Source organism: Nerophis lumbriciformis, linkage group LG20 (assembly GCF_033978685.3).
Source record: "Nerophis lumbriciformis linkage group LG20, RoL_Nlum_v2.1, whole genome shotgun sequence".
Taxonomy (NCBI): domain Eukaryota; kingdom Metazoa; phylum Chordata; class Actinopteri; order Syngnathiformes; family Syngnathidae; genus Nerophis; species Nerophis lumbriciformis.
In genome coordinates, this window is record NC_084567.2 from 16,092,993 (window position 1) to 16,107,500 (window position 14,508).

Sequence of the window (14,508 nt, forward strand, 5' to 3'; positions counted from 1 at the left end):
TACATACAGCCATGTTAATATTTGCTTACATGTCCATTGGCAAGTTTCACTGCAATAAGGCGCTTTTGGTAGCCATCCACAAGCTTCTGGTTGAATTTTTGACCACTCCTCTTGACAAAATTGGTGCAGTTCAACTAAATGTGTTGGTTTTCTGACATGGACTTGTTTCTTCAGCATTGTCCACACGTTTAAGTCAGGACTTTGGGAAGACCATTCTGAAACCTTCATTCTAGCCTGATTTAGCCATTCCTTTGCCACTTTTGACGTGTGTTTGGGGTCATTGTCCTGTTGGAACACCCAACTGCACCCAAGACCCAACTTCCGGGCTGATGATTTTAGGTTGTCCTGAAGAATTTTGGATCTAATCATCCTTTTTCATTGTCCCATTTAAATCACCAGTTCCATTGGCAGCAAAAAAAACCCAGAGCATAATACTACCACCACCATACTTGACGGTAGGAATGGTGTTCATGGGATTAAAGGCCTCACCTTTTATCTTCTAAACATATTGCTAGGTATTGTGGCCAAACAGCTCAATTTGTATTTCACAGAACTTTCCTCCAAAAGGTCTTATCTTTGTCCATGTGATGTCAGATGAAACAAAAATGTAGCTGTTTGGCCACAATACCCAGCAATATGTTTGGAGGAGAAAAAGCAAAGCCTTTAATCCCAGGAGCACCAAGCCTACCGTCAATCATGGTGGTGGTAGTATTATGCTCTGGGCCTGTTTTGCTGCCAATGGAACTGGTGCTATACAGAGAGTAAATGGGACAATGAAAAAGGAGGATTACCTACAAATTCTTCAGGACAACCTAAAATCATCAGCCCAGAGGTTGGGTCTTGGGTGCAGTTGGGTGTTCCAATAGGACAATGACCCCAAACACACGTCAAAAGTGGTAAAGGAATGGCTAAATCAGGCTAGAATGAAGGTTTTAGAATGGCCTTCCCAAAGTCCTGACTTAAACGTGTGGACAATGCTGAAGAAACAAGTCCATGTCAGAAAACCAACACATTTGGCTGAACTGCACCAATTTAGTCAAGAGGAGTGGTCAAAAATTCAACCAGAAGCTTGTGGATGGCTACCAAAAGCATCTTATTGCAGTGAAACTTGCCAAGGGACATGTAACCAAATATTAACATTGCTGTATGTATACTTTTGATCCAGCAGATTTGCTCACATTTTCAGTAGACACATAATAAATTCATAAAAGAACCAAACTTCATGAATGTTTTTTGTGATCAACAAGAGTTATAGAAAACACACACACACACACACACACACACACACACACACACACACACACACACACACACACACACACACACACACACACACACATTCTTATATTTCCCACCTTCTTGAGACCTCTGAAAAATGCCTACCTCTTTAAGACCACTCTTTCTATATATAGAGAGATTTGTATTTACAACATTAATAATATATACATACTATGCAAATATAAAATAGCTTTTTGTGAAAAATGAGTTGGAATTTCACAAAAAAAACTTAGAAATTTCGCAGCATTATATACAATAAAAGTCGTAATTTTACTCAACACAAGTCGAAATTTTACAAGAACATATTGGCAATTTTATGAAAAGAGTTGCAATTTTACTCGACAAAAGTCACAATTTTATAAGAAAAAGCTAAAATTTTGGCATTATTATAATAATACGGAAGTTTACTCGGCAAAATTATGACAAAAGTCATCATTTTACCCCAAAAAATTGTCACTGTTTAACGAAAACAACAAAAAAATGGTCAATATTGTGATAAAAGTCAGAATTTTACATGACAAATGTTGCCATTTTGCATTAAAAAGTAATACTTTTACGAGAAAATATTGCAATGTTACAGAAACAGAAAGAATATGAGAAATTGTTCCCAATTTTATAAGAAAAAAGTCGACACATTGTGAGAAAAAGACATGCTTTTCGTAAATAATTTTTTGGGGGAATTTTTTTGTTCCTAATTGGTTTTTAATCTTCATTATTTACTTCAAGTTATTACAATATGTCTCTATATTTATATACATATATTTTTTTAAAAATACATTTTGGCCAAAGGGCGCGTGGTTAGAGTGTCCGCCCTGAGATCGGTAGGTTGTGAGTTCAAACCCCGGCCGAGTCATACCAAAGACTATAAAAATGGAACCCATTACCTCCCTGCTTGGCACTCAGCATCAAGGGTTGGAATTGGGGGTTAAATCACCAAAAATGATTGCCGGGCGCGGCCACCGCTGCTGCTCACTGCTCCCCTCACCTCCCAGGGGGTGATCAAGGGTGATGGGTCAAATGCAGAGGTTAATTTCACCACACTTACTACGCTACTGTATTTTAATGTTTGTCATTATGATGGTACTTGGAGAGTTTTTTCTGAGGTCGTAGTTGGTGAAACAAGTTTGAGAACCACTGCATTCGATAATTCTGCTTAATTAAATTGGAAGCAGGGCATAAGATTTTTTAAGCGATACTGCACATTTGAATAATTAATAATGAATTAACTAATTGTAAAATGTCAATGAAAATGTGGAAATTAAAGAGAATAGAAAACACATTACAGTAAAAAAAATTTTTAATTCATATTATTTATATTCTAATCTTAAGCAGCATTCATAACAATACGGCTGAATATAAAAATATATCTTTGACAAAACGAATGATTGCAGAACAGTGTACAAATGGTTATAAAGTAGTGTAGGGGTTTTCCAAGTGTGTCGTGGCTTTAGAAAAATTAAGGAAAGCATTATTCTTCAAACCTGCAAAGCTAATTTCAGGAATTATAAAAGCAAAACATATTGATTTGAGTTGTTACTGTGAGAGAGCAAACGTCTGGTGTGCAGAAAACATGTCATTATACAGGGCATATATATATATACACACACTATATTGCCAAAAGTATTTGGCCACCTGCCTTGACTCACATATGAACTTGAAGTGTCATCCCATTCCTAACCCATAGGGTTCAATATGATGTGGGTCCTCCTTTTGCAGCTATTACAGCTTCAACTCTTCTGGGAAGGCTGTCCACAAGGTTGCCGAGTGTGTTTGTAGGAATTTTCCACCATTCTTCCAAAAGCGCATTGGTGAGGTCACACACTGATGTTGGTCGAGAAGGCCTGGCTCTCAGTCTCCGTTCTAATTCATCCCAAAAGTGTTGTATCGGGTTCAGGTCAGGACTCTGTGCAGGCCAGTCAAGTTCATCCACACCAGACTCTGTCATCCATGTCTTTATGGACCTTGCTTTGTGCACTGGTGCACAGTCATGTTGGAAGAGGAAGGGGCCTGCTCCAAACTGTTCCCACAAGGTTGGGAGCATGGAATTGTCCAAAATGTCTTGGTATCCTGGAGCATTCAAAGTTCCTTTCACTTGAACTAAGGGGCCAAGCCTGACTCCTGAAAAACAACCCCACACCACAATTCCTCCTGCACCAAATTTCACACACGGCACAATGCAGTCCAAAATGTACCGTTCCCCTGACAGCCATCTTGTTTTTAAATGCACTGCTTGCCTATCTGTTTTATCCAGTGCTTTCATATTTGTATTTCTATTTTATCCATGCTTCTATGTTTTATCTAGTGTTTATCTAGTGTTATTTATGTTTTTATTTCTATTTAAATGTTCTATTATATATTCTAACTTTTCATTTTTATTTTTTAAACTTCTTTTTCTATATTTTGTAGCACTTTGAGATTTTAACAAATGTAAAGTGTGTTACAAATGTAATTCATTATTATTATTATTATTATTATCATTAACCTCCAAACCCAGACTCGTCCATCAGATTGCCAGGTGGAAAAGCGGGATTCATCACTCCAGAGAACGTGCTTTACACCACTGCATCCGACACTTTGCGTTGGACTTGGTGATGTATGGCTTAGATACAGCTGCTCGGCCATGGAAACCCATTCCATGAAGCTCTCTGCGTACTGTACGTGGGCTAATTGGAAGGCCACATGAAGTTTGGACTTCTTTGCACTATGCGCTTCAGCATCCGCTGACCCCTCTCTGTCAGTTTACGTGGCCTACCACTTGGTGGCTGAGTTGCTGTTGTTCCCAAACGCTTCCATTTTCTTTTAATAAAGCCGACAGTTGACTTTGGAATATTTAGGAGCGAGGGAATTTCACGACTGGATTTGTTGCACAGGTGGCATCCTATGACAGTTCCACGCTGGAAATCACTGAGAGCGGCCCATTCTTTCACAAATGTTTGGAGAAACAGTCTCCATGCCTAAGTGCTTGATTTAATACACCTGTGGCCGGGCCAAGTGATTAGGACACCTGATTCTCACCGTTTGGAAGGGTGGCTATATCATTTTGGAAATATAGTTGTGGAAGTCGCTTCCTAGCGGTCCCACTGTCAGACACGGCACCGGAACCAAGCGTGCAGGTTTAACAAGGTTTTTAATGATTAATAATAGAAAAGCGCGATATAAAATCTAATCCATTATTAATATAATTATTATAATGTTATCAACAAAAGTTTTCTCTCCTAGTAGAACGTGACTTTTCAGTCACGTCCGCATCCTCTCTCCCCTCCCTCCTTTTTCCGGTCGCTTACTGTTAACGACAACAGATGATTAGATTAACACGTACCACCTATGAAATCTAATCACCAGCCAGCTGTGTCTCGCCGTCAGCACTGCCACGCCCCCGTCTGATGGTGCTCTGTCCTCAGCACCATGGACAGAGGCGGTGACTTTTGCTCCTGTAGGCAGCGCTGGCTACATCTCACCCCACAATAGTGTATGTGTATATATATATATATATATACAGTATACTGTATAATATTTGCATGTGCATCACAAGGAGTCATTGAGCCACCTGTCAATCAGTCTTTCATTACCTGAAGCATCTTTCTGCCAGTCGACATGCCACCTGAGATTAGCCATGACCCGGCTATAGTTACTTCCTGCACTTTGTTGCCAGGCACCAAACTGCTTCTTGTTGTAGACATGCACGGATTTAGAGACGGCTGGGTAGTCCACAATGCTGCGTAACAGCGTGTCCAGTTGTACCCGCACACCTGGATATTTGATGGCCACGTCATCAAGTTCCTCCTTGTCCTGTGTCAGGTCTGCAGCGGAGAAGAACAAAAACATCATTATTTCCTCTAATACAAGTTGGTAATATGGAGGTTCATTTGTGTCCGTATTACAAAAGCGCTTTTTTGACAATGAATGTATGTGACTGAATTTTTTTGCGTTAGAATTTTGTCATCTGATTTTTTTTACAACAACTTATGCTGGCAATTTAATTGAAAAAAAATGGGAAAAAAAATTGTGAGACTAAAGTCCATGTTCTACCGCTTGTCCATCTCGGGGCGGCAGGGGGGCTGGAGCCTATCCCAACTGCACACTGAAAAAAGTGTTTTAAAATCCAGCTTGTTAAAATACAGTGCTTTGAAATGTGTTGTGTAAAAAAAATCAGTGTATAAAAAAATTAACTGCATAAAAAATCCAGTGTGTAATAATTCAGTGTATACAATGATGTGTATAAAAATCAGTGGGTAAAAAAATCAGTTTAAAAAAAAATCAGTCTGTAATAATTCAGTGTAAAAAAATGAGTTTAATATTCAGCGTAAAAAAAAATCTGTGTATAAAATCAGTGTAAGAAAAGTCAGTGTATAAAAAGTCAGGGTATAAAAATTCAATGTATGAAAAAATTCACTGCATAAAAAATCCAGTGGTAATAATCCAGTTTATAAAATGATGTACATAAAAATCAGTGTGTAAAAATTCAGTGGATAAAATGTCAGTGTAGGGAAATTCTGTGTAAAAAAATCACTGTATACAAATTCCGTGTGTAAAAATCCAGGGCATAAACATGCAATCAATACAAATTCATTGCATAAAAAAATCCAGTGTGTAATCATTATGTGTATAAAATAAATAAAAATCAGAGTGTAAAAATCGGTGTATACAAATTCAGTGTAAAAAAAAATTTTTTTAATATTCAGTGTAAAATAATCAGTGTAAAAAAAATCAGGGCATAAATACAATGTATAAAAAATTCACTGCATAAAAAAATCCAGTGTGTATTCAGTGCATAAAATGATGTGTATAAAAGTCAGTGTGTAAAAAATTCTGTGTAAAAAAAGTGTATTAAAATGAAGTCTGTAATAATTCAGTGTAAAAAATCAGTGTATAAAAAATCAGTGTAAAAGTTCAATGTAAACAAATCAGTGTAGAAAAGAATCAGTGTAAAAAAATGTGTGTTTGATATGCAGCGTTAAACAAATTTGTGTGTAAAAATTCAGTGTAAAAAAATCAGCATAAAAAAAAAATCAGGGTATAAAAATTCAATGTATAAAAAACTCCCTGCATAAAAAAAATCCAGTGTGTAATAATTCAGTGTATAAAAATCAGTGTGTAAAAAATTCAGTATAAAAAAATAGTGTCTAAAAATTCAGCCTGTAATAATTTAGTGTAAAAAATCAGTGTATAAAAATTCAGTGTAAAAGTTCAATGTAAACAAATCAGTGTATAAAAAAATCAGTGTGAAGAAATCAGTGTAAAAAAAATCAGGGTATAGAAAATTCACTGGATAAAAAAATCCAGTGAGTAATAATTCGGTGTATAAAATGATGTGTTTAAAAACTAGTGTAAAAAATTCAGTTAAAAAAAAAATCAGTGTTAAAAAATGCATGTTTAATATTAAGCGTAAAAAAAATCAGTGTATAAAAATTCCGTGTAAAAAATCGGTGTATAACAATTCAGTGTATAAAACTCCAATGTGTAAAAAAATCAGTGCATAAAAGTTCAGTGTAAAAAATTCAGTGCAGAAAAAGTTGTTGCTTTTAAAACTCCAAACTCACTTCAGGTAAATTAAGAACCAGCGAGGTGCTTCAGTCTTAATTTACCTGAAGTGAGTTTTGAATATTGAAGCAACGAATATTTCTGCAATTAATTTTTTTACACTACATTTTTATGCACTAAATTTGAAAACAGAAATTTTGCCCGCAAATCGTTATTAAAGGAAATTGTCACCATAATTTGGGAAGTAATGATCTACTTTTACTCCATCCATCCATCCATTTTCTACCGCTTATTCCCTTTTGGGGTCGCGGGGGGCGCTGGAGCCTATCAGCTACAATCGGGCGGAAGGCGGGGTACACCCTGGACAAGTCGCCACCTCATCGCAGGGCCAACACAGATAGACAGACAACATTCACACTCACATCCACACACTTTTACTCTTTAGATAAATTGTACTTATTAAAATGTTCTAATGCAACATAGTACAATTTTGTGAAGAACAAAGGCTACTTATACTGCGATACATTGAGCTGCATTTATTTATATCATCATTATATTTATCTGCAGTGTATTTATTACTGCTTGCAAAGATAGATAGATAGATAGTTAGTACTTTATTGCATTAATGTTGCTTGTCAGAGAAACTTCTTCCAGCGAGCACGGTCACATGACTGTTTCACCAATCAAACGCAGTCTGGCAGTCACATGACCGCACTCAAACTCCACACTGTAAGAAGTGACACTGAAGATTTTGCTGACAAATTCTTATTCAATGAAATTGTCAGCATAATTTGATGTAAAAAAAATAAATAAACACAAAAAATTCAGCGTCCAAAAAAAAGCTTTGGTAATAAATACACAAATGAACCTCCATACCACATGTGACAAACTCAAGTCCCGGGGGCCAGATCTGGCACGCCACATCATTTTATGTGGCCCACGAAAGCCTGGAGATAATTAGTGTCTTCTCATACTAAATGTTTTCAACTTTCCATGTTGACAGAAAAAACAACTTGCACTGCAAGCAAATTTATATCTTGATTTAATATTACACTCAAAACATGTTTTTGTTGTTGTTGTTCAAATCAAAATTAGTACTTTTAATGAACTCAAGTAATTCTAAAGCAAGTTATCCATTAAATTGTGCACTGCAAAAAATATTTTGATGGTAAAAAACTGGTAGCTCAGTCGCCAAAATGTTATTGTATGTAAAAACAGAACAGTGGTATTGTTTATCCATTTACAGTAATAAACGGTAAAAACAACAACCGTAGACTTTACAGTCAAAACTGTTGCAATGTTTTTTAAATTTTTCATTTATATGCTGTAATAAAACTCCGTAAATTTTACGGGAACATTTTTGCAACTGAGCTGTCAGGTTTTTTTTTACTGTAAAATGTACAGATTCTTCTTCTATTTTATTAATACATAATAGTGTAATGATATAATGAGGGAATTTTTTCTTAATTTTTTTACAGTATATGTAAAAAATACATAGTAATAAATAATTACATAATGATATAATAAGGCAATTTATATTTATATATTTGCTTACAGTGTCAGTAAAAAAACATTATCAATAAATAATTGTGTAATGATATAATAAGACAATTTATACATAGATTTTTTTACAGTGTATGTAAAAAATATATATTATTAATAAATAATTATGTAATACATAATAAGGCAATTTATATTTTTACAGTGTCTGTAAAATAGTATCGATAATTAATAAATTATTATGTAATGACATAATATGGCAATTTATATTTATGTATTTTTTACAGTGTCTGTAAAAATATATATTATTAATGGTAAATGGGTTGTACTTGTATAGCGCTTTCTACCTTTTTTAAGGAACTCAAAGCGCTTTGACACTATTTCCACATTCACCCATTCACACACACATTCACACACTGATGGCGGGAGCTGCCATGCAAGGCGCTAACCAGGACCCATCAGGAGCAAGGGTGAAGTGTCTTGCTCAAGGACACAACTAAGATGGTAGAAGGTGGGGATTGAACCAGGAACCCTCAGGTTGCTGACACAGCCACTCTCCCAAATGCGCCACGCCGTCCCTAAATAAAGTAATAATTGCGTAATAATATAATAAGACAATTTATCCATAGATATTTTTACTGTGTATGTTAAAATATATATTATTAATAAATAATTATGTCACGATATAATAAAGCAATTTATATATATTTTTTTAAGCATCTGTAAAAATATATATATTATTAATAAATAATTGTGTAATGATATAATAAGGGAATTTATATTTATCTTTTTACCGTGTATGTAAAAAATATAAATGATTACTAAATAATTATGTAATGATATAATAAGGTTGTCTTTTTACAGCGTATGCAAGAAATATAAATTAGTAATAAATAATTACGTAACGATATATTAAAAGGCAATTTATATTTATATTTTTTTTTACAGTGTCTGTAAAAATATATATTATTAATAAATAATTGTCTAATGACACCGGGCTTCACGGTGGCAGAGGGGTTAGTGCATCTGCCTCACAATACGAAGGTCCTGAGTAGTCTTGGGTTCAATCCCGGGCTCGGGATCTTTCTGTGTGGAGTTTGCATGTTCTCCCCGTGACTGCGTGGGTTCCCTCCGGGTACTCCGGCTTCCTCCCACTTCCAAAGACATGCACCTGGGGATAAGTTGATTGGCAACACTAAATTGGCCCTAGTGTGTGGATGTGAATGTGAATGTTGTCTGTCTATCTGTGTTGGCCCTGCGATGAGGTGGCGACTTGTCCAGGGTGTACCCCGCCTTCCGCCCGATTGTAGCTGAGATAGGCTCCAGCGCCCCCCGCCACCCCAAAGGGAATAAGCGGTAGAAAATGGATGGATGGATGTCTAATGATATAATAAGATAATTTATACATAGATATGTTTTACAGTGTATGTAAAAAAAATATATATATTATTAATAAATAATGATGTAAGGATAAGGCCATTTATATTTATTGTATTTTTTTTACAGTGTTTGTAAAAAATATATATTAATAAATAATTATGTAACGATATAATAAAGCAATTTATATTTCTTAAAATGTCTGTAAAAATATAAGTTATTAATAAATAATTATGTAATGATATAATAAGGGATTTTTTTTACAGTGTATGTAAAAAATATAAATGATTAATAAATAATTATGTAATTATATAATAAGGCAATTTATATTTATATGTAGTCTTTACAGTGTCTGTAAAAATACATATTATTCATAAATAATTCCGTAATAATATAATAAGACAATTTATCATAGATATTTTTACAGTGTTTGTAAAAATATATATTATTAATAAATAATTATGTAACGATATAATAAAGCAATTTATATTTAAAACATTTTTTAAAGTGTCTGTAAAAATATATTATATTATTAATAAGGGATTTAAATTTTTTTTATTACAGTGTCTGTAAAAAATATAAATGATTTATAAATAATTATATAATGACATAGTAAGGGAATTTCTTCTTTTTTACAGTGTATGTAAAAAATATCTATTATTAATAAAAAGTTATGTAATGATATAATAAGGCAATTTATATTTATATATTTTTTTACAGTGTTTGTAAAAATATGTATTGTTAATAGATATGTAATGATATAATAAGGCAATTTATATTTATATATTTGTTTAAAGTGTCTGTAAAAAATATACATTATTAATAATTACTTGTGTAATGATAAGGCAATTTTTATTTACATATTTGTTTAAAGTGTACGTAAACAAATATACATTATTAATAAATAATTGTGTAATTATATCATGAGGCTATTTATATTTATACATTATTCACAGCCATAACTGCCATGTGGCCCTCAATGAAAAAGAGTGTGACGCCCCTGCTCCATCCAGAAACGCCAGAGTAGTTACCAAAAAGCTGGGGAGGTACAGTCAGACCATCTGCATAGGCGATGTATTTCCACCGACCACTTCTCAGCATGTATGAAGAGGCGTTGACATTACAGCCATGGTATTCACTCAGAACCCAGTCTGGGCGTTGCCTCCTTGGAAAGCTGCCGTGCTTGGACAGAAGAGGACATAGCGAGTGGCCGCTGAGATTGCCTGCACCTGAAATACCTGCAATATCTGCCATGAAAAGACAAAAATGCATGAGACGTTTATGTCTAATAATGACCAATTATAGGCAGATTGTAGGTTGTATACCCAGTACAGTAGGATAGACATCAACCAAGGACACCAGCTGCTTGACCTGCTGGCCCGATACCAGCCCCGGTCCCATGATTAGCAAGGGAACATGGGCGCTTCCCTCGAACATGGACATCTTGTAGAACTGCCGGTGCTCCATGGCGAGCTCGCCGTGGTCCGCCGTGAAAATCACCACAGTGCTCTGGAGCAGCTGGGTGTCTCTCAGAGCTGAAATCACCCGCCCTAATGAACGGAGAGTGGGAGGCTTTAGACCAGAGATTACATGGACGGTTTTTTAGGTACCCCAACTTGAGAGTGGCCAACGAATATGTCTGTGAAATTAAGGCGCCGTCGTATGACCAAAATATGTGAATGCTACATGTTATCATGAATGTAACGGATACTACACTACATATATACTTACAGAATGTATATAAAGCATTGTTGGATGTTTTTTAGAGGGCTGCGAAATAATGCGCCGCCGTATGACCCAATTATGTAAATGCTACATGTTATCATGAATGTAACGGATATTACACTACATATTTACTTACAGCATGTATATAAAGCATTGTTGGATCTTTTTTAGAGGGCTGCGAAATAATGCGCCATCGTATCACCAAAATACGTAAATGTTACATGTTATCAGGAACGTAACGGATACTACACTACATATATACCGTATTTTTCGGAGTATAAGTCGCACCGGAGTATAAGTCGCACCTGCCGAAAATGCACAATAAAGAAGGGAAAAAACATATATAAGTCGCACTGGAGCCTGGCCAAACTATGAAAAAACTGCGACTTATAGTCCGAAAAATACGGTACCTACAGAAAGTATATAAAGCGTTGGATGTTTTTAGAGGGTTGCGAAATAATGCACCGCCGTATGACCAAAATACGTGAATGCTACATGTTATCATGAATGTAACGGATACTATACTACATATATACTGACAGCATGTTTTGCATATAAAGCATTGTTGGATGTTTTTTAGAGGGCTGCGAAATAATGCGCCGCCTTATGACCAAAATAGGTAAATGCTACATGTTTTCATGAATGTAACGGATACTACACTATATATATACTTACAGCATGTATATATAGCGTTGTTGGATGTTTTTTAGAGGGTTGCGAAATAATGCACCGCCGTATGACCAAAATACGTGAATGCTACATGTTATCATGAATGTAACGGATACTATACTACATATATACTGACAGCATGTTTTGCATATAAAGCATTGTTGGATGTTTTTTAGAGGGCTGCGAAATAATGCGCCGCCTTATGACCAAAATAGGTAAATGCTACATGTTTTCATGAATGTAACGGATACTACACTATATATATACTTACAGCATGTATATATAGCGTTGTTGGATGTTTTTTAGAGGGCTGCGAAATAATGCGCCGTCGTATGACCAAAATACGTAAATGCTACATGTTATCATGAATGTAACGGATACTACACGACATGTATACTTACAGCATGTATACAAAGCGTTGTTGGATGTTGTTTAGAGGGCTGCGAAATAATGCGCCGCCGTATGACCAAAATACGTAAATGCTACATGTTATCATGAATGAAACGGATACCACACTACATACAGTATATACTTACATCATGACTATAAAGCGTTGTTGGATGTTTTTTAGAGAGCTGCGAAATAATGCGCCGCCGTATGACCAAAATACGTAAATGCTACATGTTATCATGAATGTAACGTATACTACACTACATATATACTTACAGCATGTATATAAAGCGTTGTTGGATGTTTTTTTAGAGGGCTGCGAAATAATGCGCCGTCAATTGACCAAAATACGTAAATATTACATGTTATCATGAATGTAACGGACACTACACTACATATATACTTACAGCATATATAAAAGCATTGTTGGATGTTTTTTAGAGAGCTGCGAAATAATGTGACGCCTTATGACCAAAATAGGTAAATGCTACATGTTTTCATGAATGTAGGGGATACTACACTACATATACACTTACAGCATGTTTTGCATATAAAGCATTGTTGGATGTTTTTTAGAGGGCTGCGAAATAATGTGCCGCCATATGACCAAAATACGTAAATGTTACATGTTATCATGAAAGTAACGGGTACTACACTACATACAGTATATACTTACATCATGTATATAAAGCGTTGTTGGATGTTTTTTAGAGGGCTGCGAAATAGGTCAATCACCATTACCTGTACTAGCTTCTTGCTAGCAGTTGTTTACTGTCAAGAATGCACAAAAAAAAGAAAGTACCGTATTTTTCGGAGTATAAGTCGCTCCGGAGTATAAGTCGCACCGACCGAAAATGTATAATAAAGAAGGAAAAAAACATATATAAGTCGCACTGGAGTATAAGTCGCATTTTTGGGGGAAATTTATTTGATAAAAGCCAACACCAATAATAGACATTTGAAAGGCAATTTAAAATAAATAAAGAATAGTGAACAACAGACTGAATAAGTGTACGTTATATGACGCATAAATAACCAACTGAGAATGTGCCTGGTATGTTAACGTAACATATTATGGTAAGAGTCATTCAAATAACTATAACATATAGAACATGCTATACGTTTACCAAACAATCTGTCACTCGTAATCGCTAAATCCCATGAAATCTTATACGTCTAGTCTCTTACGGGAATGAGCTAAATAATATTATTTGATATTTTACGGTAATGTGTTAATAATTTCACACATAAGTCGCTCCTGAGTGTAAGTCGCACCCCCGGCCAAACTATGAAAAAAACTGCGACTTATAGTCCGAAAAATACGGTATGCCCCATTTGGTCTTCCAAAGAAACCATGAATCCTGTTTTATTTGCTCCTCCTCTGGGGGACAATATTCAGTGAGCAATGCGTTATGGCTGAGGGGCTCAATTTTTCCAAATTTAAAGGTGGCGCTAGAGAGCCAATTTTTTACATTAGTGTTCGGGACCTCTAAATCAAAGGTTCTTAAGCTTTTTGAACCTTGGGGCCCAACTTTTCCACTACAGAGGGGCCCGGGAACTACTCAAATATTAAACAAAAATGACTGATGAAAAGTAAATTTACATACAATTATGCAGTACAAAAACAATAACAACATTTATAAAAAAAATAATAATAATACATGTTTTTTTAGATAAACTGTCTAATAAAATTAAAGTGCAAATACAAATACAGCTTCACCAATTTAGGCATATTTTTTGCGCTTAAGAAACGTCTTTAAGACTTTATTTCCAGACTTCTTCTGTTTGTTTGATATTGTCATTATTGCCACAAGTGGTGAAAAAGTGTATTACAACTGAGTACCGCTGCGGCCCATAAGGACCACAGCTGAGAAACAGATATTTCTTAGGGGCCCAACAATGGGCTTCGGCCCATCGATTAAGAAACCCTGCTCTATAATTGCTGGTTAGGCCCTCACCGAACGTCTTTGCAAAATTTGGTGAATTTTTGTGAATACTAAGGCCTTCAAAAATGTGCGTGTGTATAAAAAGTTGATGGAGTTTTTTATTATATTTTATTGTAATTTTTGTTATGGTGGAATAGAGCGA

The 14,508-nt window shown here is 35.2% G+C and overlaps 1 protein-coding gene across 2 annotated transcripts in view; it reads right to left on the reverse strand.

Annotated features, from left to right (window-relative positions):
• Window positions 1–1,716: 1,716 nt before the first annotated feature.
• arsk (arylsulfatase family, member K) overlaps window positions 1,717–14,508 on the reverse strand; it is a 20,937-nt gene continuing 8,145 nt past the window's right edge. For both annotated transcript variants that reach the window (XM_061980532.1, XM_061980531.1), the window contains 3 exons: window positions 10,962–11,186; window positions 10,668–10,883; window positions 1,717–5,078 (listed from right to left, as the gene is read on the reverse strand). In XM_061980532.1, the coding sequence (XP_061836516.1) occupies window positions 4,804–5,078; window positions 10,668–10,883; window positions 10,962–11,186 (716 nt within the window). In that variant the 3' untranslated portion in view covers window positions 1,717–4,803. The remainder of the gene's footprint in view (window positions 5,079–10,667; window positions 10,884–10,961; window positions 11,187–14,508) is intronic.